The 26,422-nt window shown below is 42.9% G+C and overlaps 1 protein-coding gene and 1 long non-coding RNA gene across 2 annotated transcripts in view; both read left to right on the forward strand.

Annotated features, from left to right (window-relative positions):
• The window catches only part of lrp13 (low-density lipoprotein receptor related-protein 13), a 44,874-nt gene extending 31,577 nt beyond the window's left edge, over positions 1-13,297 (forward strand). The window contains exons 9-21 of the mRNA XM_034169611.1: positions 1,236-1,365; positions 1,852-2,042; positions 2,391-2,574; positions 3,387-3,599; positions 3,676-3,859; positions 4,428-4,629; positions 4,926-5,090; positions 6,946-7,146; positions 9,810-10,359; positions 11,081-11,200; positions 11,708-11,815; positions 12,564-12,785; positions 12,855-13,297. Of these exons, the coding sequence (XP_034025502.1) occupies positions 1,236-1,365; positions 1,852-2,042; positions 2,391-2,574; positions 3,387-3,599; positions 3,676-3,859; positions 4,428-4,629; positions 4,926-5,090; positions 6,946-7,146; positions 9,810-10,359; positions 11,081-11,200; positions 11,708-11,815; positions 12,564-12,785; positions 12,855-13,297 (2,913 nt within the window). The remainder of the gene's footprint in view (positions 1-1,235; positions 1,366-1,851; positions 2,043-2,390; positions 2,575-3,386; positions 3,600-3,675; positions 3,860-4,427; positions 4,630-4,925; positions 5,091-6,945; positions 7,147-9,809; positions 10,360-11,080; positions 11,201-11,707; positions 11,816-12,563; positions 12,786-12,854) is intronic.
• A 988-nt stretch (positions 13,298-14,285) lies between these two features.
• On the forward strand, positions 14,286-14,484 carry LOC117511223. The gene is made up of 2 exons (XR_004560913.1): positions 14,286-14,357; positions 14,424-14,484. It is a non-coding gene; the product is annotated as an uncharacterized LOC117511223 (long non-coding RNA).
• Positions 14,485-26,422: the final 11,938 nt, after the last annotated feature.

A 26,422-nucleotide genomic window follows, 5' to 3' on the forward strand; every position in this document is an offset into this window, starting at 1 on the left:
CCAGAAGCTTTGCCAATTATCTATGAAGCCCACCTCATTTTTTGGACACCACTCAGACAGCCAGCAATTCAAGGAGAACAGGCGGCTAAACATGTCACTCCCGGTCCGATTGGGGAGGTGCCCAGAGAAAACTACAGAGTCCGACATTGTTTTTGCAAAGTTACACACCGATTTAATGTTAATTTTAGTGACCTCCGATTGGCGTAACCGAGTGTCATTACTGCCGATGTGAATTACAATCTTACCAAATTTACGCTTGGCCTTAGCCAGCAGTTTCAAATTTCCTTCAGTGTCGCCTGCTCTGGCCCCCGGAAGACAATTGACTATGGTTGCTGGTGTCGCTAACTTCACATTTCTCAAAACAGAGTCGCCAATAACCAGAGTTTGATCCTCGGCGGGTGTGTCGTCGAGTGGGGAAAAACGGTTAGAGATGTGAACGGGTTGGCGGTGTACACGGGGCTTCTGTTTAGGGCTACGCTTCCTCCTCACAGTCACCCAGTCAGCCTGCTTTCCCGGCTGCTCGGGATCTGCCAGAGGGTAACTAACGGCGGCTAAGCTACCTTGGTCCGCACCGACTACAGGGGCCTGGCTAGCTGTAGAATTTTCCACGGTGCGGAGCCGAGTCTCCAATTCGCCCAGCCTGGCCTCCAAAGCTACGAATAAGCTACACTTATTACAAGTACCATTACTGCTAAAGGAGGCCGAGGAATAACTAAACATTTCACACCCAGAGCAGAAAAGGGCGGGAGAGACAGGAGAAGCCGCCATGCTAAATCGGCTAAGAGCTAGTAGCTACGCTAAGCTAGCGGATTCCTAAAAACACGCAAAGTGAATAATGTGTAAATAATTTAGAGGTGATTCAGCAGGAGTGCTTTAGTTAAGGCACGTAAAGATTACACTGGGAAACAAATCGTAATCTAGATAACTAGATCAATCTAACTGCGCAGATTAAACAGCTAACAGATACAGAAAAACACCGCTGTGCTCCGGAACAGGAAGTGATACAATACCGCAGTGAGCCAACCACCAGTAGAGGCAAGCTGACTATGACTGACTAATCTCAGTTTTTGTACTGGTTGTAACATTCCTTTTTCACAAAGATGTGAAACTGGCTCATGGGTACTTTGACATTCTTGCAGACCAGGCTGTTTAAAGCATCATCCAAACCGTACTGACGTAACGCATAGTACCGTGGAGACAATAACGTTGTAACAGGACAAATCTCATTATTGCAGGACTGTCCTGCAGTTTTGGTGGATTGTGGAGAGTTCCAGTGGCAGTGCCAGTCAAAGACCATGTGCATCCCTACAGCCTGGAGGTGTGATGGCATGAAGGACTGCAATGACGGTAGCGACGAGACCAAATGTGAGTTTAATATTGGGCTTGGGCCGACTGTAATAAATGTTAAAGTATTAATTTTCCACTTGGACTTAAGGGTGAATGAGGTGCACTGATGCTAACTCAAACAAGGCAGAATAGAGGAGAGATGATCAGAAATGAGGCTTATTGTACGATCAATTCAAAGGCAGCTTCAGGTAAACGGGGTAAAGATTAAAAATGTGCAGGTTAGGATTGGGAATCCTGTTCTGGACTATCAGTAAGGGTTGTTCAATGGCACAAAGGCTATAAATCCACTAGGGGGCAGTAAACTACAGTTTTCAATATTGAACAAGAATATTTTACAGCCACACTGTAGCAGAGTAACTTCATCACTGACTAGAGTGAGATCTGGAACAACGGGAGTGGTTCTATGTTCACTTTACTGACTAAACCTCTTGGGGAAACTAAGGGGCCAATGTGAGCTAAAGCAAACTTTTAAAGATGTGTTTAAAAAAAAATCTACTGTTCCAGGTGGAGCACAAACATGCCTCCCTCACCAGTTCCAGTGTGGCAGTCAGGAGTGTTTGGATCCAGTCCTGTTGTGTAACGGCAATGCTGAGTGTGCAGATGGTTCTGATGAAGGTGGGAACTGCCAGCTGACGTGCACGCAGGAGGAGATCAGCCGCTGTGCTCAGAGCTGCTACAGCACACCACAGGGAACGGTGAGGAGTCCAGATCACAAACATTCATTCAAGAAGTGTCTGGAAAGCTCTTCTACACAAGAAAACACCACTGGCTTCTGGCACATTTGAGCCTCGAGGTTAATTATCCTGTTTTATCACGGCGGTGAATGTTGACCTGTCATCCTACTACATCATCAAATAAGGACACTACAGGGTGGGAAAACTAAAAGCAAACTTGAGACTTCTACACTATGAAATCCATTTAATGCCCAACCTATGTTTGGTCCTTTCAAGAGTTTTCCTAAGGACTAATGTTGAAGGTGGGCTAAAGCTGTAAAATAGTCCATCTAGGATTACTAACACACCTGAACTCTTGTGTTTGTGCAGCATTGTGGCTGCTCACCAGGCTTCATGCTGATGGACGACGGGCTGGGCTGTGCCGACATTGACGAGTGTGAATCTCGGAGCTCGGTGTGCAGTCAGCTGTGCGTGAACACTCATGGCTCCTACCAGTGTCAGTGCCACCCGGGTTACATCATGGAGGCAGACGGGTACCGCTGCAAGATCACTGGTGCGTCTGTCCACATTTATCTCCTGCCCACTGGCAGTGCAGCTGTCACTTTATATTGTGCCTGTAATCTGAGCAATTTCAGTCTCTACTTCCTAAATGAGTGTATTGGCTAAGACTGTATTTCAACATGATGATGTTCTAAGGGCCGCCCACTTTACTGTACAGACTGACTCACTCTAATTTATCCCTAAACTGTACTTTTCCACACCTTGGGGTTATGTCCCCCTCTCCAATCTCTACACTAAAATATCCAGTAGTGGATTTCAGGGTATCTAAATGATTGGGCAGTGGTTCCAAAGTGTGGGCTGCAGCCCCTGCTGGGCCATGAAGGTACTGAAAGTGGTCCATGAGGTAAACTAAAGTGTTTTTGTAACTTTAATAGTTTGACATCAGATTGTCCACTGGTTTTGGGTGGGCCCTGGCATTCAGCTTCTCCAGTTTGCTTGAGTTCATGGCAGGTCTAGTATGGATCTTTGTCAGGCTCCCACTTGTCTCCATATGTATAATGGGCATTGAGTTTAATCAGACCCACCTTGCTGGGGAACAAATGTAGTCTGCTGCACCACGGCTTAAGTCTTGAACACATTCCTGAATCCTAAAACAAAGACGAATGTTAAAATGGAAATGTAGCTAAGATGCCTTTGGATCAACGGTGTAGAAACTTGACTCTATAGGTTTTGCACAAACTGATTGTAGCATAATGTGTCACTACAGGAGGTCTGGAATGTTTTGATTTACTAAAATGGGCATCGAACATTTAACTCTTAAACTATAGAAGGACTGTAAGAATAAGTACATTTTATCACCTTTAGGTGAACCCTTCCTGTTGACCTCCCTCCAGACTGACCTCTTCATGTTGGGCCTGCGCAGTGGCAGCTTAGAAGTGTTGTCTTCCTCCACCAATAAAGCAATCCTCTCTCTGGACTATGACTGGAAAGAACAGAAGGTCATCTGGGCCAACCTGGAAACAAAGACAATCAGGTGGTCCTCCATAAACCAGAAGAAAACAGGAACTCTATTGACAGGTCATTGGAGCTAAGCTAATCTCTTGACCAGTCCTGTTACCTTGCAACCAAGACTAATATTTATATTTAAATGTAGATGTCAGAGCTGATTCTGTTGCTGTGGACTGGCTTGGGAGGAACCTCTACTGGATTGATGGGGTCAACAGCCAGATTGTTGCTGCCCGACTGGCCACACGTTCAGTTAAATCTCAGGGTCACAGCATAATCCTGGATGAAGACTTGGACCAGCCCCGTTCATTGGCACTGTTGCCACAGAAAGGGTCAGTTTAATAGAAATTAAACTATATTCACTCAAACAACTGCAAGAGAACCTGTGGGCATAAAGGTTACAGCAATCTGACACTTAACCCAACCAGAATGTAAAATCCGGTTTACTTTACCTGCCAAAATGAGTTATTTTGGGGCCATCTTCATTGTCATAGAAAGTTTAAAGGACTTGCAAAGAGTAGGCAACAGGCAGACATGACTTTGGCCAAAACAGTTGACATCAGGGAAACTTGGAATCACCAGAGCCATATCACAACTAATCTACAGCAGGGGGAATCACAATTATACCCTCTAAGAGCATTTCTGGGCTTGTCAGCCACATAATTCAGGATGGTCCAAAAGACCTGAGATGTGTAGGGGAATAGACGACCTGAATTTTGACCAAAAATAAATTCTGGGTTCATCCCATTTAAACAGAATTTTGAATCTGTTGAATGACTCTATACCCACAGGCTCAATCACACATTAAAGTATGAAACCCTGGCTACCAAGAAATTCTAACTCAAATGACTTAAATGTTTGGCTCTAACACTGAAATGAAACTCCTAATTCCCTTATCAGGTTAATGTTCTGGACAGAAATTGGTAATGAAGTAAAGATTGAACGGGCCGGGATGGACGGCTCAGAGAGGACTGCTATAGTGAACTCCAGTCTGGGCTGGCCAGGGGGCGTGGCTGTAGACATCCTGGATGACCGTGTGTACTGGACAGATGAGAGACTGCAGGCAATCGGCTCTGCCACACTGGATGGGGAAGACATTCGGGTAGATGTTGTAACACTGGCTTAAATGTAAAAATGTTCCATTTTGATTAAGAACAAACTGAATGCTGCAATTAACAAAATCCTGGAATTTGACAACTCTATCACTTTGTATCTAACATTTTACAAGTAATGGCAGGAACCCTGCAAAGAATCAGATCATCCACTGGCCACTTTAAATGACAGTAACGGCCACTAAATATAAAATGGAACGAGAATGAAACCTTCTCCAGAGTAACTCCAGTACCTTGCATTCAGTCAGGACTAGCTGTGAGTGACCTCTCTAAACATCATGTTCAGATCCTCAAGATGAAGGCCATAGCCAACCCATTCTCCCTGGTGGTGTTCAATGACTTGATCTACTGGTCTGACACAGAGAAACGGCTGGTGCAGGCTGCTCACAAAATCACCGGCAAGAACCGTCTGGTCCTCCTGAAGAGACCAAGACAACCTTTTGGTGTGAGGGTAAGAACAGCTTAAAGGTGACAGAGGTTGAATGGGGCATTAATCCTTGTTCTGTGATGTGATATGTAGCCCAAAAAAATTGGTTGGGTCTGTAATGGCTCAGAACCTTCCTAAAAGACTCTCTGAAACGGCTATGTTACTATGCTGGGTTTAGAATGCCTCGTTTGCCTTTAATGGCGTCGTTTCGGAGCTTATTTAGCAACCTCATTATGAAATGCAAGTAGGTAGCACTGATTGGTTGCCGTTGTTTGATTGGCTGCCCTTGCTGTCAATGAAAAGGAAGCATTTATTTTCATTGCTTTTATATCTTCTGTTTCTATTCAGGTTTTTTGCCCTTCTCTAAAATTGTATATAATCATTAGATTAATATATAAACAAAAATAAACTTAAGAAATATTACAATTTGAAAACAAATGCACCCGAACAGAACAGCTGCAATGCTAACTTTTAACATTGAAAATGCCATAGACATGCTAATGTTTTAGCATCGCTCCCGTTTTTAAGTTATAAAATACATCAACTGTTTCAGAAGAACATAACAGGTCGGTTTAACATAGAAACGGTAAATAATACTCAGACGTATGCGCTTTGGGGTTTTAGCAGGAGAAAATTAAGCAAGAGAATAATCGAAGCATTGCTTCAATCTGCGAAGCACTGCTTCGATTGGTTCAAAGCAAAGCCGCGCTGCAGAAAAGTTGTTTACGGACCCACTGCAGGGTCTAATAAATACAGAAATGATCATTTTCCTGACAAACACCCCCCAAAACAACGGCCACTCTGAAGGACCGATAACGTAATCGTTAAGCACAAAGCTTATTGATGTCGGTGGATTGAGTCATTTCTTAACGATACCCAAAAGGAACCGGTTCTCGATACACATTCCTAGCTGCTAAGGGGTTAGCTCATTGCCTTTAGAGGAACAAACCAGAGCTAACGTGCAATTCTTACAACAGGAATATGGTGCAACACAATCTTAAAAGAAAATGTGATACTTACAGGCTGTACTGAGTGGTGGGGTTGATTTTGTCAGTCGGAACTGACCCTCTACTGAGTATTAAATGCCGACTGAAGCCAGCTCGAAATCATGCAAGGTTTGTGAAACAGTCCTCCGTGAAATGCGCAGAGCAAAGAAATAGTTGGCGGTTGTATGTACTGGGGATGCAGTTAAAAATGAATAAAAGCCAGTGATCGCGTACATTGCTTTCCGTGGGAAGATCGTAGTCCGCTAAAACAGCCTGGGAAAGCACACCTGTAGCTCGCCATTGCTTCTCCGAGTGTTACGAATGGGTGGGCACAACCATATGAATAATTTCGAAGGGGGGGGGGAGCGCTATTGGTGAAAAAGTGATGTAAGTTTTCTCTCAAACAGATTGGCCTGTTTTCTAGGGGCAATTCAAAAAAGGAGAAATACTTGAAACAGGTTCTGAAACTTGCTGGCACTTCGTGTGTTTTCCCCACAGCGGGGAGACTCTGAACTAACACCAAAAACATGAAAGATTTCGATTCTCTATCCCCTTTAAGTTTTCAGACTTAGTTTCCAGCTGCATACAGCTGTCACTGACTGGACAATTTAGAGTCCTGCATTCTATTAAAGTAAAACACTAATGCAGATAACTAGTTGGAACACATAGCTGCACTGACATAATGGTCAAAGTGGAAGCCACAAAGATTTAAGTTGTGAAATCAGGTGTAAAGATTGCAGAGTACTTGTACTAAACATTATTTTTGGCCAAACCTTTACACTTATACAAAAATACTCCAAGACCTAGCAGTAACTTAAGATGGTCACATGAAATAAAATATCTTGGTGAAAGTAGTTGGGAAGTGACATCGGTACAAACTGAATGTGTTTCAGATAATGCATCCATTACTACAAATGGGCACCAACAATCCCTGTCAAGAGAAGGACTGTTCACACCTGTGTGTGCTGGCTCCAGGACCCAAAGCTGTCTGTAAATGTCCCTCTGGTCTCCTGCTGGCTGAAGATGGCCTGACCTGCTCCAGCCTGGTCAACTCTGCATTCCTGCTGATTCTGTCTCCTTTCACAGTCACCCAGGTGTCTTCTCTAAAATGTGCAGTCAGTAAAACACATCTACAACCTTTAGAAAGACAAACCTTAGGGCCCTGTCACACTGGAGCATGAATGCTGTACAAATCATATGACTTGGAAAAACAGAATTCGAGCTGCATTCATACAGCAGTCTGGAATACCCAGAATGTGGCATGAACTCAGAGCAAATGATTTGCACAATTCGGAGTGCAGCAGCACCTGAATCCAGGTAGACTACCCAGAGTGCAGATCAAATGCAGACATATGTGAAGTATGATCATCTTAGCTGTAACATCACATGCGGCACCCTGACCTACATCAAGTCAAAGGTGGTGCACCACTTATGCCCATAACCAGACATGCACATAACTGGTACTCATGGTGCTTGTGCATGCTAAAAATAAATGATGCGCAGCCAAAACCACAAGGGAAGCAGTTTGTAGGAGAAAAGCAATGACAGATTGTAGGAAAAGTGTTTCCCTCTATGCTGTCTGCTGTGCATCTGACATGAACATGAGTACCAGTTATGTGCATGGAATTACAGATCCATTATCAGTCCACCTCATCAGCCATAACATGGCTGTTAGACCCCATGCAGACGGCCGCCGTGCATGTCAGACACTCGCTGGGACAGTGCATTTGGTGTGACTGCACAATGTGCACATACGTACAGTAGTGTTCAGAATAATAGTAGTGCTATGTGACTAAAGATTAATCCAGGTTTTGAGAATATTTCTTGTTACATGGGAAACAAGGTACCAGTAGATTCTCACAAATCCAACAAGACCAAGCATTCATATGCACACTCTTAAGGCTATGAAATTGGGCTATTAGTAAAAAAGTAGAAAAGGGGGTGTTCACAATAATAGTAGCATCTGCTGTTGATGCCACAAACTCAAAACTATTATGTTCCAACTGCTTTTTTTAATCAATCCTGTGAATCACTAAACTAGTATTTAGTTGTATAACTAGTTTTCATGATTTCTTCACATCTGTGAGGTATTAATTTTGTTGGTTTGGAACCAAGATTTTGCTCGTTTACTAGTGTTTTTGGGGTCACTGTCTTGTTGAAACACCCATTTCAAGGGCATGTCCTCTTCAGCATGAGGCAACATGACCTCTTCAAGTATTTTGACACATCCAAACTGATCCATGATACCTGGTGAGAGATATATATATATATATATAGGCCCAACACCATAGTAGAAGAAACATGCCCATATCATGATGCTTGTACCACCACTTCACTGAACTGTGGCTTGAATTCAGAGTTTGGGGGTCGTCTCACAAAAAGAACCCAAAAGAACTTTTTTTTTTTTTTTTAACTCATCAGTCCACAAAATATTTCTCCATTTCTCTTTAGGCCAGTTGTGTTCTTTGGCAAATTGTAACCTCTTCTGCATGTCTTTTATTTAACAGAGGGACTTTGCAGGGGATTCTTGCAAATAAATTAGCTTCACAGAGGCGTCTTCTAACTGTCACAGCACTTACAGGTAACTCCAGACTGTCTTTGATCATCCTGGAGCTGATCAGTGGGTGAGCCTTTGCCATTCTGGTTATTCTTCTATCCATTTTGATGGTTGTCTTCTGTTTTCTTCCATGCTTTTTTTTTGGGGGGGGGAGCATTTTAAAGCATTGATTATCATCATTGTAGATGAACAGCCTATAATTTTTTGCACCTGCATGTTTTCCCTTCTCCAGTCAACTTTTTAATCAAACTACACTGTTCTTCTGAACAATGTCTTGAACGTCCCATTTTCCTCAGGCTTTCAAAGAGAAGAGCATGTTCAACAGGTGCTGGCTTCATCCTTAAATAGGGGACACCTGATTCACACCTGTTCCCCAAAATTGACAAACTCACTGACTGAATGCCACACTATTATTGTGAACACCCCCTTTTCTACTTTTTTACTCATAGCTGTTTCATAGCCTTAAGTGTGCATATCATGAACGCTTGGATTTGTGAGAATCAACTGGTACCTTGTTTCCCATGTAACAATGAGAAATATACTCAAAACCTGGATTAATCTTTAGTCACATAGCACCATTATTATTCTGAACACTACTATACAATATTTCCTCTGCACAACCTGAACAGGAGACAGGGGCAATTCAGCTCATCGGGGGCATGATCGGGATGTGTCCAAGGAATTCAAATATCCATTCGCACAAGCAACACGCAAATGTGCTGACTGCTGTACAAGGTGTTTAGCGTGCAGCACAAATTGCGCAAATGTCAATTTGTACAGAATTCATGCTCTAGTGTGACCGGGGTATTAGGAATTGTCAAAGTCCTAAGGGTCTGCAACTCTGGTATAGAACATTGCATTTGTGATACGTTTACAGGTGCTGTGGACCAGCAATCTGTCAGTCTCAGACTATATTAAAATATTAAATGTGGTCTTCATCATTTTTAGAAGTTAAGTAACAGCACAGGCTGTGGTGTGCAGACTAGAGTTCCTCTTTTGTTCACCGAGTTCCACATTCAGGAAAAACTCATCTGTAGTGTTCCCACTTTATTTTTGACAAATGCAACTTACTCCAGAAAGTGATCCTTTTCAAAGTTGGAGCTTTTTTCCATGAAGTGTCTACTATAGCAGGATAACATATGTAAAAGTTTTCTTGACATGTCAAAATGGAATCCTTGTGGTTTCTGGTGACGCATGCAGATCTACCTGCAGTCCCGGCACACAGCAGTGGAGCTGAACGACTGGCCAGAACACCTGGCTCTGCAGGTGCCCAACATCAACGAGGCAGCCATTATGGACTACAGCCTACGTGACCACACCCTCTTGTTGACAGATGATGCTACATCATCACTGAGCTCCTTCAAGCTGAAGGACAAACTTCTTGTCCCCCATAGTCAGCTTTTAAAAGTCCTGGGTGACTCTATCACTGCCATGGCTCTAGACTGGATAACGCTCAACTTCTACTGGAGCAGCAGCAAGCAGCCCCGCCTGGAGGTCACATCCATCACAGCAAAGTACACCGCAGTCATCATCAAAGACAGCATTGATAGACTGGAGTCTGTTGCACTCCACCCACCCAGTGGGAGAGTTTGCTTCACTAACTTGGGTCTGCAGGGTGCAGATACTTCAGCAGCTGTAGAGTGTGCCCACATGGACGGCGCTGAACGCAGTGTAGTGTGGAAGGATGCTGTCCAGCCCACGTCTCTGGTCTTCTCAAACAATGGGGATACAATCTACTGGGCTGATACTGGTAAGAGCAGCCTTTGAATTCTTGGACTAACTTCATACTTCAAGTCATGATGGTTTGATTAAATGTGGAAACCAGACTGAAATGTGTTCCTACTAGTAGAGATTCCCCTCAGATCAGGAGTCAAATGGTCTACCAGGTCAACCCAAGTCTGGTGTTCCAATCTGTGATGCCACAAAAACCAGGCCATTGAACATGTATAGATTGCAGTGGTGCCAGGTAATGTCACAGCTGGCAAATGTGGTTAGGAAGCATCTTTTACTTCAACAGCATCTCAACTTGTGGCAGCCTACCTTCAGTAGTGTTGCCTAAAAATGCAAAGACTTCACCTTGCTGGCTCAAATGTTATCTGAGCTTCCTGCTTGCAGGTATTAAACCTTCAAAGTTCTTGTTTTGTTGCAGTTAGTCACCTGGCTGCAGCTGTAACTTCAGGTTTGACATAATTGGCAGTTGGACACATGTCTCTGCATTTACCCATAATTCTCTTCTGAACATTCATATGGCCTCAGGCTGATACAGTAGCAAGAAAAAAGCCTTTAGAGCTAAAATGAACAGTTTAAGGTTTTAACGCAAACTCATTTAATCAGTTCTGGACTCATCAGGTAAAAAATTACACTAACTTAGGAAGATGACTTTGCTTGTAACCACTGGCTCTAACTTAGTGCAGCACTTAATCTGGATTGGAAAGAATTGCTTGAAAAGGTTACGATGTGGTTTCTGTCAGGGTCCGGGGTGATCGGCTCCATTCTTCTGGATGGATCTGGCTTCAAAGAGCTGAAGACATCCAACGGTCTCACTGCTGTGGCTCTGAGTGACGACACATTGTTTTGGATGACAGTTGGAGGTAATTTATGCACCATAACTTTCTTACCACCAGGAGGTGGCGCTTTTGTTCGCTATCCATTAGACACCTTCACTGAAGGTCACAGGAATCATTTGAGCACCAAAGCTCCCAGTCGACATCAGCAAAGGTTTTTACTTGGTGCGCACTACACCTGCAAGTCCTGAATCGTTATAAAAACAGTATAATCAGGCTAGAACAGAGTACAATGGTCTCTACTAAAAAAAGTTTAAGTCACACAAGAGAATCTTGATGTAAATTATCAGTGTTATTGGGCCTGCAGACATGGTAAAGATGTTTGCCGGTTTTCTCTCTGCACTTGTCAAAGCCTGAAAATCAGGCTTCTGCTGCATTTGCCTAGGAGAAGCTATTAGTGACCTAAAACTCAAATCTTGCACATTCAGCACTGCCCCCCCTCTGCTTGGTTTTTTTCAGGGCCCTGTAGCACGAATGTCTTCAGCTGCCGAATCTGCTGGGTTAACTTTCTTTTTCTGTTGAATCCCTTTTCAGACAAAGCCAGACTCTGGTACAGAGATGAGCAGCAACAGAACAAGCTGTGGTTTCAGGTCAATACAAAAGTGGTCAGCCTTAAAGTGTTCAGCAAATCCAGGCAGACGGGTAAGTGACAAACCTCAGAGTGGCATCTGCCAGTGTTCCTTACTGCTGTCATAATGATAAAATGTATCCTACAAATTTAAACCACTGCTTTTTAGTAAAATGTTAAACAGCCAAACTATAGATATGAAGGGCCAAAATGACATCACAGGTCAGGGAAGGAGCTACTCACAAAAACTACCTGCTGAGGTGATTTGCTGGAAAGAGCCTGCAGTCTCACTCTTCATACCAGTGTCTCTCCTCCAGTCTGGTTCAAAAAGCTGCAGCAGTCTGCTGTTGCATGTGCATTCACCAACAATGCAGACATGCATGTGTACTTGTAGCTCACCACATGAGGTGGCAAGGCACACCTTGACACAAGCACCAGAGCTTGAAAAGTAGTGAAAGCTGATTAAAGGATAAAATGTCAGCTTACAAATGTTAAACTGTAAATTTTAATCATGACAAATGAGTCCTCCAGATGTGGTGCATGCAATCATTATGCACAGGTGACCTACTGACACATTTAATCTCACCTAGGGGTCAAGAACAGCCTCAAGCAATGCTACTGGAAAATGGTATCCAGTTCGACATGTGTTTTTTTTTTTTTTTTTTTTTGAATGGAGCTTCAGATGTACCACATCATGATTTGCACAGCATCCAGTAATTCAAGCTATAACAGGACATGACCCCTGAACTGTCAGCTGAGTGAGTAATCTGTACAGCTCAAAGGCTCTCAAATGTTTCAAAGCATTTATTTTTGTCTTAACAGGTACAAACAAGTGTGCCGTGAACAACGGCAACTGCCAGCACTTGTGTCTCGCCACCCCGGGAGGTCGAACATGCAAGTGTGGTTACGACCAGAATGCCATTAACTGCACTGCGGGGCAGCACTGCCCAGCTGGCAGCAGCCAGTGTCTGGATCAGCTGCCATGTCAGCCTGAGAAGTTCTGTAACATCCATACCGACTGTCTGGACCACTCGGACAAGAACTGTGAGTTGTGTTGCAAAGTGCTACACTGAAGTAGTAATGCAGGATCTGAAGGCAGAAATCTTTTCTCAGGTGTCAGTGTGAAACAGGTATCAGGATCTGAAATGCAGGTTTCCACCCAGCCACATAGATTCTCTTCGCCTCCCCCCTCACTGGCCCCTCCTACACCTGAACCCACCACCCTGAATGCCAGCAGTCATCTTAGAAACCTGGATGCCCAGCAGTGCAGCCAGCGGCGCTGTAGCAGCAACGGCCACTGCGTGGAGGTTGACGGGGAGGTGGCATGTGACTGCACGTCGGGTTACAGTGGCGATTCCTGTCAGGAGCCCCTAATGAAGTCCATGCAGGCTTCAATCATCTATGGCGCAGCTGGTCTCTGTGCAGCAGTGGTGCTCATCACTGTGCTGGCAGTGGTGGTGAAGAGGAGGAACCCCAGGAGCAGGTTATCAGTCCATGTGGTATTGTTGCATACACCACTTCAGAATCTGCCCCCTGATGGCAACAACTGGAATTAAAATGTGTCAAAGCTATTAGTCAGTTAAGGTGAAACTTGTTGGAAAGGCTCTTCAGGGGCTGAATCTTCAAAGGCTGTGTCCCACAGAGATCTGGTTTTCTGATCTTAATGCTGCATTTACACAACGACAAGTCACAAATGCTTTGAAGTACAAGTTTTTGGCCGCTGATCAAGAATGTGATATTTGAGGCATCAGGTGTTCTCAGGAACTGCTGCAACCTGTTACTGGTGAATTATCAGGAACCATTACGCATGGTCAAGAATAATGTTGCACGTAACAGCGCATCGTTATGTTCTGTCACATTGTGAATGATGTGAATCGTCTCCACACACATTCATCAATCAGCTGCTGAACAATTCAGTTTGCTCCTCAAAATCCACAGCAGAAGAACTTTGATTACATGCTTAGTTGGGCTCTGTGCCATGGAGTGGTGCAGAGAGGAGACAGAGCCAGACATGTGGAGCCACACAGCTCATCTCGCTCATTTTCACAAACATCAGCCACATGCAGCAGGTGGAACACCTGCAGGAGCGTGCTGAGGAGCATTGGAACGAGACTTTTAGCCGACTTGTCATTGTTCTTCAGCATACTGCAGCAGTGAAACTCAATGCAGTGCAGCAGAGTTTAATTGTGCGCACGTCAGAACAGTCACGCGCTATTAAGGATCACCACTGATCAAGACAGATCAACACGCTCAGTTGTGACCTCCAACATGAGGGTGGTGCATGACATTCGTGGAAGGTTTTTTTGACAGCCAAAAACATGCTCCATAAAAATCACAAATGTCACACAGCAACACGCATTATTAAGAAACCTATTCAATTTCCTTAAGAATGTCAGGAATGTGCCAAGAATGACATTCGTAACATGTCCTGCCTATGTGTAAAAGCAGCATAACAGGCTTCAAAGGACCAGCTGCCTTCCAAATAACTGCTTAAACGGCTAATTTGTTCTGTGCAGGACAGCCACACATGGAAGGGAAACCTGTATGACCAACCTGGAGAGCAAAGCTGAGGCTGGAGTAGAAACAACCCCAAAAGCTGATGTGGACACAGCAGAGGTAGAGTTCAAATTAGAGAATCTCCAGCAAATCTGATATAAATTATTTTTTTTCCACTCTCCACAGGAAGCGGTAGCATCTGTGGACTAAAGCCCATTTGAAGTTTTAAATAAACTTGTTGCTTTTCCACTTTCCTCTTGTGACTTTATTCCAGCTGTTTACTGTTAAACTAATAGATGGTTTGGTCTCAAGTCAACTGTCAGACATGAACATGATTGAATGGAAGCTCTAATTCCTTGCACTGGTGTTGAATAGTTCTAACTTGAGATTTTAATAGTACACAGGTGGTGAATGTGACATTTCTGCTCCACACCAGAATAAACTAAATCCCACAGTGACTTGGTTAAACACATGAAAATGTCTCCTGCATATTACTGCCACAAAACAGGGAATCTATTATGAGGGAAGAACAGTAGCATGAGTAGTTGGTCCACTGCTTCTAAAATGGAAGCAAAGCAGTGTGCTTCCACCTGTGTACATCTAGGACTTCCTCAAACAGCATGGAGTGTCAAACCTGGGCCAAAGGGTGTAACTGAAATTAAATCATGCTAGAAACCAACTTCCACAGCAAGTTGGTCTCAGGTGGCAGTTGTGGTGATAAAGGTTTATGATGGCTGGATCTGTCAGCTAGAACATCTGGAGAAATTGGACACTTAAACTGTCAGTGTTCTGCATTTTCTTTGTAGGATATATGATTGGAAATTAGGCAGGAAAACCTAACTAGCCATATGTCTACAACCCCTGCCAAAAATTATGGAATCACCAGCCTCGGAGGATGTTCATTCAGTTGCTTAATTTTGTAGAAAAAAAGCAGATCAGACATGACACAAAACTAGTCATTTCAAATGGCAACTTTCTGGCTTTAAGAAACAAAGAAATCAAGAAACATTGTGGCAGTCAGTAACGGTTACTTTTTTAGACCAAGCAGAGGGAAAAAAAATATGGAATCACTCAATTCTGAGGAAAAAATTATGGAATCATGAAAACCAAAAGAACGCTCCAACACATCACTAGTATTTTGTTGCACCACCTCTGGCTTTTATAACAGCTTGCAGTCTCTGAGGCATGGACTTAATGAGTGACAAACAGAACTCTTCATCAATCTGGCTCCAACTTTCTGATTGCTGTTGCCAGATCAGCTTTGCAGGTTGGAGCCTTGTCATGGACCATTTTTCAATTGGATTAAGATCCGGACTATTTGCAGGCCATGACATTGACCCTGTCTTTTTGCAAGGAATGTTTTCAGTTTTGCTCTAGGGCAAGATGCATTATCATCTTGAAAAATAATTTCATCATCCCCAAACATCCTTTCAATTGATGGGATAAGTGTCCAAAATATCAACGTAAACTTGTGCATTTATTGATGTAATGACAGCCATATCCCCAGTGCCTTTACCTGACGTGCAGCCCCATACCGACTGTGGAAATTTACATGTTCTCTTCAGGCAGTCATCTTTATAAATCTCATTGGAACAGCACCAAACAAAAGTTCCAGCATCACCTTGCCCAATGCAGATTTGAGATTCATCACTGAATATGACTTTTATCCAGTCCATGATTGCTTTTCCTTAGCCCATTGTAACCTTGTTTTTTTTTCTGTTTAGGTGTTAATGATGGCTTTCATTTAGCTTTTCTGTATGTAAATCCCATTTCCTTTAGGTGGTTTCTTAGTTCTGTCAGACGTTGACTCAGTTTCCTCCCATTCGTTCATTTGTTTTGTTGTGCATTTTCGATTTTTGAGACATATTGCTTTAAGTTTTCTGTCTTGACGCTTTGTCTTCCTTGGTCTACCAGTATGTTTGCCTTTAACAACCTTCCCATGTTTGTATTTGGTCCAGAGTTTAGACAGCTGACTGAACAACCAACATCTTTTGCAACATTGCGTGATGATTTACCCTCTTGAGTTTGATAATCCTCTCCTTTGTTTCAATTGACATCTCTCGTGTTGGAGCCATGATTCATGTCAGTCCACTTGGTGCAACAGCTCTCCAAGGTGTGATCACTCCTTTTTAGATGCAGACTAACGAGCAGATCTGATTTGATGCAGGTGTTAGTTTTGGGGATAAACTTACAGGGTGATTCCATAATTCCTCAGAATTGAGTGAGTCCATATTTTTTCCCTCTGCTTGGTCTAAAAAAAGTAACCATTACTGACTGCCACAATTTTTTTTTCTTGATTTCTTAGTGTTAAAGCCAGAAAGTTGCCATTTGAAATGACTTTAGTTTTGTCATGTCTGATCTGCTTTTTTCTTCTACAAAATTAAACTGAACATCCTCCGAGGCCAGTGACTCCATAATTATTGCCAGGGGTTGTACTCACCTTCAACCACTTAACTGGGATCAGGTCACAGGGGTAACAGCTCTAGCAGATGATCTCAAACTGCCCTTTCCTGGCCACATTATTCACCTCTGACTGGGGGATACCAGGGTCTCAAAATCTGTCCTAGTCCTGGGTCTTCCCTGGGGTCTTGTTCCGGATGGACATGCCTGAAACACCTCCTTAGGGTGCCGAGATAGCAAACCACCTCGACTGGCACCTTTCAACATGGAGCAGCAGCTCTACTCAAAGCTCCTCATGAGGATCTCACCCTGTCTCTACAGGAGACACCAGCCACTTGTACCCACAGATGAGTTCTTTAAGTCATGTGACCCAACCCTCATGGTGAGTAGGAAGCAGATTAACCAGTAGATCAAGAGCTTCACCTCTCGACTCTGGTTCCTTTTCGTCACAACAGTATGGCAGAGCGAATGAAACACTCCCTGTTGTGCTGATTCTCCAGCCAATCTCGCGCTCCATTGTCCCCTCACTCGAAAAAGACCCTGAGGTACTTGAACTCCTTCACTTGGGACAAGACCTCATTCCCTACAGAGTAGGGCATCTGTCAGTTTCCTGCTGAGAACATGGCCTCAGATTTAGAGGCGCTGATCCTTCTGTCACTTCACACTCAGCTGTGAACCAATCAGTGAGTGTTGGTCACAAGCCGATGAAGCCAACAGGACCACATCTGCAAAAAGAGACCCTGAGCCCACCGAACTTGAAACCCTCCTCCCCCCGACTACACCTCACTATCCTGTCCATGAATATCACCAACAGGATTGGTGACAAGGCGCAGCCCTGGAGGCCAACCGCCACTGGAAACAAGTCTGACTTAGCACAGAGAACCCAACCGCAGCTCTCACTTTGAGTACAAAGATTGGATGAACCTGAGAAGGGACCCCCTCACTCCATACTCCCCACAGTATCTTCTGGGATACCCGATCATACACCACCTCCAAGCCCATAAAACATGTAGAGTGGATGGGCACACTCCCTGCCCTCCTCCAGGATCCTTGAGTGAAGAGCTGGTCAGTTGTTCCACAGCTAGGACAGAACCTGCACTGTTCCTCTTCAATCTAAGGTTTGACTATCACCCAAATCCTCCTTCCCAGCACTCTGGAGTAGACTTTACCAGTGAGGCAGTCATGTGATGCCCCTGTAACTGGCACATGCTCTGGTCTTTTTTTTTTTTTTTTAAATATAGGGACCACCACCCCAGTTTGCCACAGACTGCCATATAATGTTGAGTCATCTTATCCAAAACAGTCCCTCAACACCCAAAGCCTTCAGTATTTCTGTACAGATCACATCAACGCCCGGGGCCTTGCCACTGCAGAGTTGTTTGACTACCTCAGTGACTTCCACCAAGGAAGTTGATTACCCATCAGCTTCCAGCTCTGCCCCTACTATAGAGGGTGCTCCACTCCGATGGAGTTCCTCAGTGTTCCTTCCAGTGCCTGATAACCTCTTCAGTTGAGGTCAGTCCCATCTTTAATGTAGACAGCTTGGATGGTTCCCAGTTTTCCTCTCCTGAGGTTCCTCATGGTCTTCAGGCTTGTCAGTACTTGAGACTGGCTCTGAGGTCCTGAAAGATAATATAGTCCAGAAGGACTTCCTCCTCCAGTCAGATGGCTTCACTGGCCACCGGTGTACAAATGATTTGCATGTTTTGAGGTTATATGCCTTCCTGCAAGAGGAACAGCTGTAACCTGGGCTCTTAGGGTTTTGAAACAAAGGACATGCTTAAATTTTTCAGAAGTGCACTAATTAACTTTCCAATAAAGTCAATTGATCAAAGCGAGTACTTGTACAAAAGGATCATGCAGGCTGTCAACATGAGTGCTACCTCTGTTAAACTGTAGTAAAATGCTGAGCGACAAGGACTTTGATCAGTCTGACCTGAGACTCATCCATCAATCAGCTGCTTGCTTCATTTCCTGATGATTAAACCAATTTAGGATATGCCTGCTAGCCAAAATCTAACACTTAAACTAATTGCTCACCCCTTGAACTGTATTTATCTCCATCTCTTACACTGGTTATGCCTAGTGTGCCCTAATTGACAGTGGCGTCAACTCGGAACATGGCGCCATTTTGGTTCCAACTGCGCTGAACTACTGAATGAACCTTTGTTTTCAACATTTTTAAAAATCATTTAACCACATACAGAAACACATCCAGGTACAGGTGCTATCAAAATCTAAAAATAGTTAAGCTATCAAATTTACATATTTACAGTTTGACTTTAATTTAAAGTCTGATTTTATGCTTTTGCAGCTCTGTTACTCTAATGACTCCGATGTGAGTGACAGTTTTAAAGTTCTCCGTCTCTGGATTATGCTTTATTATGGACTAATTTGACCCGCAACAAGCTTTTCTTTCTACAATCACCTCAAAATCAAAGGTAAACTGTACAATTTCTTCTATCAACTTTGTGCTGTGAAGTTGTGGACTTTTCTGATCCGTTTGTAATCAGTGTGCGAACTGCAAATACTGTTATAATATGGCAGACGGTCTGATTTAACAGGTACACGTCAGGTTGTGGGTCCGAGTCTGAACACGGTGTGAAAAAAAAAAAAAATGGTCAGACTTTTAATCACAGAAATGACTCCGGTCCCACATGTGAGGGGGTTTAATGGAAATACATTGTGATCAGATATGACATTTTATCCAATGTGAGCAAAAAATCTGCTGTATAAAATCAGTTATATACAGTGTTTATTGCATGGAAAACATTACAAAAACTTTGGGACTTTTTTTTGTCCAATGACTGCAAATATCTCATTCATACGATGACGGGTTAGGTGAGTTTTAGTGTCAATGGGATGAGCAATAAATTTATCTCTCAAAACTTCAAAGTCGTTTCCAACCACACAGCTGATTTTATTTTCCTAAATTTTTCTCCTGTTCGGATCTGAAGGGAATCTGTACATCTTGAAGCCCTTGTGTGTATTTGTGCATCCAAATGCACAGCAACCCGTTATTTTCAGCAAATAAAATACCTGGATTTACATGCAGATAAACAGCGAACGCTATTTTGAACCCAAGAATGCACCACGAGTCACGTGATCATTTTTTTTTTTTACTCGTCATGTCACCACTCTCTCAATGAAGGCACTCTTGTTATGCCATACACCAGCTCTAATCTCCTCTTATTCATTCTGTTTACCACTTATTTATTTCACTTGGTTCAGACATCATGCAAGTTGTACTCTATGTACTGTGAAATCACACATTCATTACTAATTGGCTCAGGGCCGGCCCAAGTCTTTATGGGGCCCTAAGCAGAATTTCATCTGCCACCCCCACCACCTCAGCACCATGTGTGTCATTATTCCATAGGCTATACTGTGTGTGTAACGTACCCACTATCACTTGGGTGGTCGATAACTAATATGTTCTTGCATTAGTTATCGACCACCCAAATGGTGCACATCTGAATTGCCAAACAGTGGCAGCAGCCAACAGCAGGAATCAATTAACTTATTACAGGTGTTGTGTCAAGTATGAAAATAATGCAGAAATTGTTTTTGTGTCTAATGCTATTTCATTTGAATTATTCAATATTATTACTTATTCAAAATTTTATGTATTTTCTTAATTCTCTTGGGGGGGCCCTAAGCGATCGCGTAATTTGAGTATCCTTTGGGCTGGCTCTGAATTGGCTCTATACAACTTTTTCAGGAATCAAAGCATTAAACAATATAAAACTAAATGCCAATGAGTGCACTACAACAATGCACAAAATCCCAAATTAAAGAGCTGATAAGACAGAAAAAGTTTGATTTATACTCCAGTGCAGCTTGTATATGGGATTTTCCTGTGAAGGTTTCTTTTTTTATTTAGGTGAGTTCAGAAACTACAATATTAAATAGGCAACCTTTATAGATCAGTATTTCCCAAATTACTCCAGGTAATGTGTTTCTATGAAGGCTCTCAGTTGTCCAGGTGGTTTCCATAGTAGAGAAGCTTGAATCTTCAACTGGACTGAGTTGCTTGAAGCAAGGACATTTCGCTTCTAATCGCAGAAGCTTCCTCAGCTAAAATTCTTGCTCTGGTCGTCTGACGTCTGTCTTGACCCTTGTAGAGAAGAATAAACAGAAGCCAGCAAAAGCTGGAGTTTTAAACCTAACCAGACCCCTCCTACTGAGAGGCAGACTGCTATTGGCTAGTGACTAACAATTTCTCTAATTGGCACCTATTGTGCTTTAGTTAGCACCCTCCTAATGACAGGCTAGCTGTCCCTGCTAACGATGGGACTGACGACTCTCCTGACGACGTGAATGACTCATTACCATGAACAAAAGACTGAAACTGCTTTGACCTGAGAACCCCATTGTAAACGGGACAAAGCGTGTCTGAGACCCCCTTCCCGGTTAAGGCTGGGTTTCAACTGTTTCACATACAATGCTTTTTTCACTCCCCTCTCAAACCATTTCTTTTCTCTGGCTAAGATTTTAACTTCCTTGTCCTCAAACGTGTGGTTAGTGTCTTTAAGGTGGAGATGAACTGCAGACTGAGGTCCACCGGCACCCTCTCTGCGGTGCTGGTATAGCCTTTTGTGTAACGGCTGCTTAGTCTCACCTGTGTAGTGTTTGTCACAGTTTTCCTGACATCTGATAGAATACAACCCCTGGCAAAAATGATGGAATCACCGGCCTTGGAGGATGTTCATTCAGTTGTTTAATTTTGTAGAAAAAAAGCAGATCACAGACATGACACAAAACTAAAGTCATTTCAAATGGCAACTTTCTGGCTTTAAGAAACACTATAAGAAATCAGGAAAAAAAATTGTGGCAGTCAGTAACGGTTACTTTTTTAGACCAAGCGGAGGGAAAAAAATATGGACTCACTCAATTCTGAGGAATAAATTATGGAATCACTCTGTAAATTTTTATCCCCCAAACTAACACCTGCATCAAATCAGATCTGGTCGTTAGTCTGCATCTAAAAAGGAGTGATCACACCTTGGAGAGCTGTTGCACCAAGTGGACTGACATGAATCATGGCTCCAACACGAGAGATGTCAACTGAAACAAAGGAGAGGATTATCAAACTCTTAAGAGGGTAAATCATCACGCAGTGTTGCAAAAGATGCTGGTTGTTCACAGTCAGCTGTGTCTAAACACTGGACCAAATACAAACATGGGAAGGTTGTTAAAGGCAAACATACTGGTAGACCAAAGAAGACATAAAAGCGTCAAGACAGAAAACTTAAAGCAATATGTCTCAAAAATCGAAAAATGTACAACAAAACAAATGAACGACCAGGAGGAAACTGGAGTCAACGTCTGTGACCAAATTGTAAGAAACCGCCTAAAGGAAATGGGATTTACATACAGAAAAGCTAAATGAAAGCCATGATTAACACCTAAACAGGAAAAAATAAGGTTACAATGGGCTAAGGAAATGCAATCGTGGATGACTGGATGAAAGTCATATTCAGTGATGAATCTCGAATCTGCATTGGGCAAGGTGATGATGCTGGAACTTTTGTTTGGTGCCGTTCCAATGAGATTTATAAAGATGACTGCCTGAAGAGAACATGTAAATTTCCACAGTCATTGATGATATGGGGCTGCATGTCAGGTAAAGGCACTGGGGAGATGGCTGTCATTACATCATCAATAAATGCACAGGTTTACGTTGATATTTTGGACACTTTTCTTATCCCATCAATTGAAAGGATGTTTGGGGATGATATCTTTTAAGATGATAATGCATCTTGCCATAGAGCAAAAACTGTGAAAACATTCCTTGTAAAAAGACACATGGGGTCAATGTCATGGCCTGCAAATAGTCCGGATCTTAATCCAATTGAAAATCTTTGGTGGAAGTTGAAGAAAATGGTCCATGACAAGGCTCCAACCTGCAAAGCTGATCTGGCAACACCAATCAGAAAGTTGGAGCCAGATTGATGAAGAGTACTGTTTGTCACTCATTAAGTCCATGCCTCAGAGACTGCAAGCTGTTATAAAAGCCAAAGGTGGAGCAACAAAATACTAGTGATGTGTTGGAGCATTCTTTTGTTTTTCATGATTCCATAATTTTTTCCTCAGAATTGAGTGATTCCATATTTTTCCCTCTGCTTGGTCTAAAAAAGTAACCGTTACTGACTGCCACAATTTTTTTTCCTGATTTCTTATAGTGTTTCTTAAAGCCAGAAAGTTGCCATTTGAAATGACTTTAGTTTTGTGTCATGTCTGTGATCTGCTTTTTTTTCTACACAATTAAACAACTGAATGAACATCCTCCGAGGCCAGTGATTACATAATTTTTGCCAGGGGTTGTACACACACACACACACACAAGTGAAGTAAATTGTTACTTTATGCATATTTGACAACAGTTATGCTCTAAAACCCTGACAACAGTCAGATGTGACTGTTGAGAGCAGGTTGTCTCTATCCTGGTCTTCATGACCCAAACTACTTTGCATTTTTCCATTTTTCTTTGTCAGAACTTCACAATTAAATAATCAGGTGTGTTCAGCCAATCAACAGCTGGCTGAACACACCTGGCTGAGGTACCTGGTGTGAATAAATCACAAACAGAAAACACAAAGTACTTGTGTCCCAAAGCTCATGATTAAGGAAATGCTGGTCTGGAGGGTAAAGCAGTACCATTGAGACCAGAGGACGGTTAAAATCTCTAATCAGGAAACAGCACTAAAGGTTCTTTACGGTTAAGCACCTCATGTGTGATGAGATGAGGCAGGTTTCCATTCACCTCCAAACTGTAACATCTGAAGTAGTGAATTGAAAATATGGAAATACATATTTTGTAACCTCTGAAATATGACTAAAAAGGTTTTTATGCTCACATGAGGCGGTTTTCAGGTGATTCGAAGAACCTCATTTCATAAAACTGCAATGGAAACACTTTCAGCTGTTGCAGGTCACACGACGTTTTAATATCCACGACACAGTACACGTGGACAGAGCAAGAGACGCAGAGTTGTTAAACCTCACACTTTTTTGGACCAAGGACCACCTGTCCAGTACTAAAATAAATATCTCATGGCCCACCAAACTCCTCACATGTCCAAAAACAATAACATATGAGTTAATAATTAAACTAATACATATATGCTACTATCTATTAGACTTTTATTCAATTTTAGAAGCATTTTTCAGTTAGAATATATTAATTTAAAATGAGATATTTTACCAATCTACTTATGGACCACTAGGGGTTGCTCATGGGCCACTCTTTCAGAAAGAGACGATATGACTATACTGAATTAAAAAAAAAAAAAAGATGCAAGATTTAGCGGCTCTTCTCACGAGAGCCTTAACAGAATTGCAGTTATGACGGGAAGACAAAAACCCAGGAGTCATATTCCATCATCGTTATTCTGAAATGACTGCTCAGCTTTTAAGCAAATGTGTATTTGAAACCCAGCTAATGTGTGAATCACATTAGTTGAGCGTCGACTTCAAACAGAAAAATGCTGCACAGTCACACGTCCACACAACTCCACAGAAAGGATTTTGTATGAATGAAGCAGCTTCTTTCATTGGTTTTAAAGTTGCTTGTACCTTGAAATGAGCTTGTTTGTTGTACAATATAAAGCGCCTTGGGGCAACTGTTGTTATTTGGCGATATATAAACAAAATTGATTTGATTTGTTTGTGGTACCTGTTAATAAATTCTAAGTAAATACCCTTTTATGCCACCAAACATAGATTTCATATTTTTAGTACCAACATTTAATCATTTAAACATTATGTAGTGATTTTGTATCAGGATTTGAATCCATGGTCTCATGTTTAGGGTTTATTTTTTTCCCGTGGAGAAACCACAATAATGGCATTTCTAAGGGTGACGTTTTGGGCCGTCTTGACTGCAGCAATGTCCAAACCGATGAGAACCTCTACAACTTCTAAGCCACGTTATCCATTGTGTTGTAAGAGTCCTGACTGCACGTTGACATCAAAACTAACAGGCCTGCCTAAAAGAGGATGATTCATCCCACGTAGAGTCCAGTGAAGTTGAATCGTCGAAGGAGGCAATGCCTCACGCTGAGTCTGCGCAGTCGGCAACCGAAAGCCCCATACTGGAACCGGTCCACTCAGAAAGTCCAGGCCTGCCTCCCTCTGCGGAACCAGAACCTTCTCCAGCCACAATCGACACAGATCCTCCATCCTGCCGACACTCAGCACCCTCAAACCCTGACGGACCCTGATCAAGCACACCACCTCCCAAATGAGCCTTAACTAACAGGACTCGGTGTTTCTCAGGACGTGCCCATGTTTGATCCTGAACAACACCCTGTGAATGCCAGCACCGCATCTGTTGAACCACAGGTGGAGCCACAACACTCAGTAGTGGCAGAAAACATCATGGGTGCGGTCAACCCTGGGATGAACCAACCGGAAGTCCCAACAGCTGCCGCCACTGCCATGACCACTCCCACATTTCAGTCCTGTCCTCAGACAACCACTCAGGCACCCTGGCCTGCCCCCTGCATTTGGAAATGCAGAAGTCCTGACCAGAGTCCCAGTTTGTTTCACGGTCCATTTCGGAATGGCTGACCTGGGCCCGCCGCGAGGAGACATCTGATGTTCAAAAAAAAAAAAAAAAAAAGACCTGTTTGGCCTTCCATACACAGGCAAGTGAGCTTTAAACAATTATCCATTCTTATCACTGGTCTATTTAGTTTACGTTGAATATTATTTTTACAACTTGTGACAAAAGGTGTTTTTGCACTTCTCAGAACAAAGTGAGAATGCTTTCAAAGTGCTTCACAGAAAATGAAAGCAAAAATTATTTGCTTGGCTTGAACCCAAAAAGCCTATATTTATACTGATACACAACTGGTTTCTAAAACCAGTTCAGCCAGTATTCTTAACAGAAAACAGATTATGGGCCCATTCTAACATTTAAAGGTTTAACATCATGTATAGCTGTTGTAGAAGCTCATGATGATGAGGACAATCTCTTGTGGTATTCTGTACGTTCTGAGGATGCGCCATAGACTTTCAAAGGCTTTTTCAAAATCTACAAAGTTGATGTACAGCTGTCTCTGCCATTCTGTGCACTGTTCTATGATGCTGCACAGGGTGAAGATCTGGTCCGAGCATCCTCTTCCTAGTCGAAAACCTGCCTGTTCCTTTCTGAGTTGTTCACTGCTTCTGCGATTTGCTTGGTGATGATCTTTGCCAAGATCTTGCTTGGAACAGACAATAGGGCGATTCCTCTCCAATTGTTACCATTGCTCAGGGCTCCTTTCTTTGGGATTTATCAATTACAGCTTCTGTCAAATCTTATGGTAGTTGTTTTTTCTCCCAGATGATAGCAAAGAGTAGCTGCAGAACTTGTGCCGCAAACTCTGGATCTGCCTTGAAAAGTTTTGCATTGAGGCCATATTGTCCAGGGGCCTTTCCATTCTTGAGGGATCTAATGGCTGCCATAATTTGTTCCTTCCCTGGTGGTGCGGTGTTGACATCGAGGTCGTCCTCAGGGTCTTGTACTTGTGCTTCTGCTGTTGGTCTATTAAGAACTTCACTGAAATGTTCTGCCCATCTCACTTCTTCCTGATTCTGTTGTTAGTAGTTGCCCTTGCTTATCTGTGATGGGTGTGTCTGTGGCTCCCCAGTATAAGCTGGGTGATCTTGTACACCTGCCCTTGTTCTCTCATCAGCCGCCTCCTCTGCCTGACTTGCATGGTCTTCCATGTAGGCCGCATGTCGCCCCGTGTCATTTATTTCTCCCTCTTGGTCTGCCTGCCTGTAGTCATTTGTAT

Source organism: Thalassophryne amazonica, chromosome 5 (assembly GCF_902500255.1).
Source record: "Thalassophryne amazonica chromosome 5, fThaAma1.1, whole genome shotgun sequence".
In the NCBI taxonomy this organism is placed as follows: domain Eukaryota; kingdom Metazoa; phylum Chordata; class Actinopteri; order Batrachoidiformes; family Batrachoididae; genus Thalassophryne; species Thalassophryne amazonica.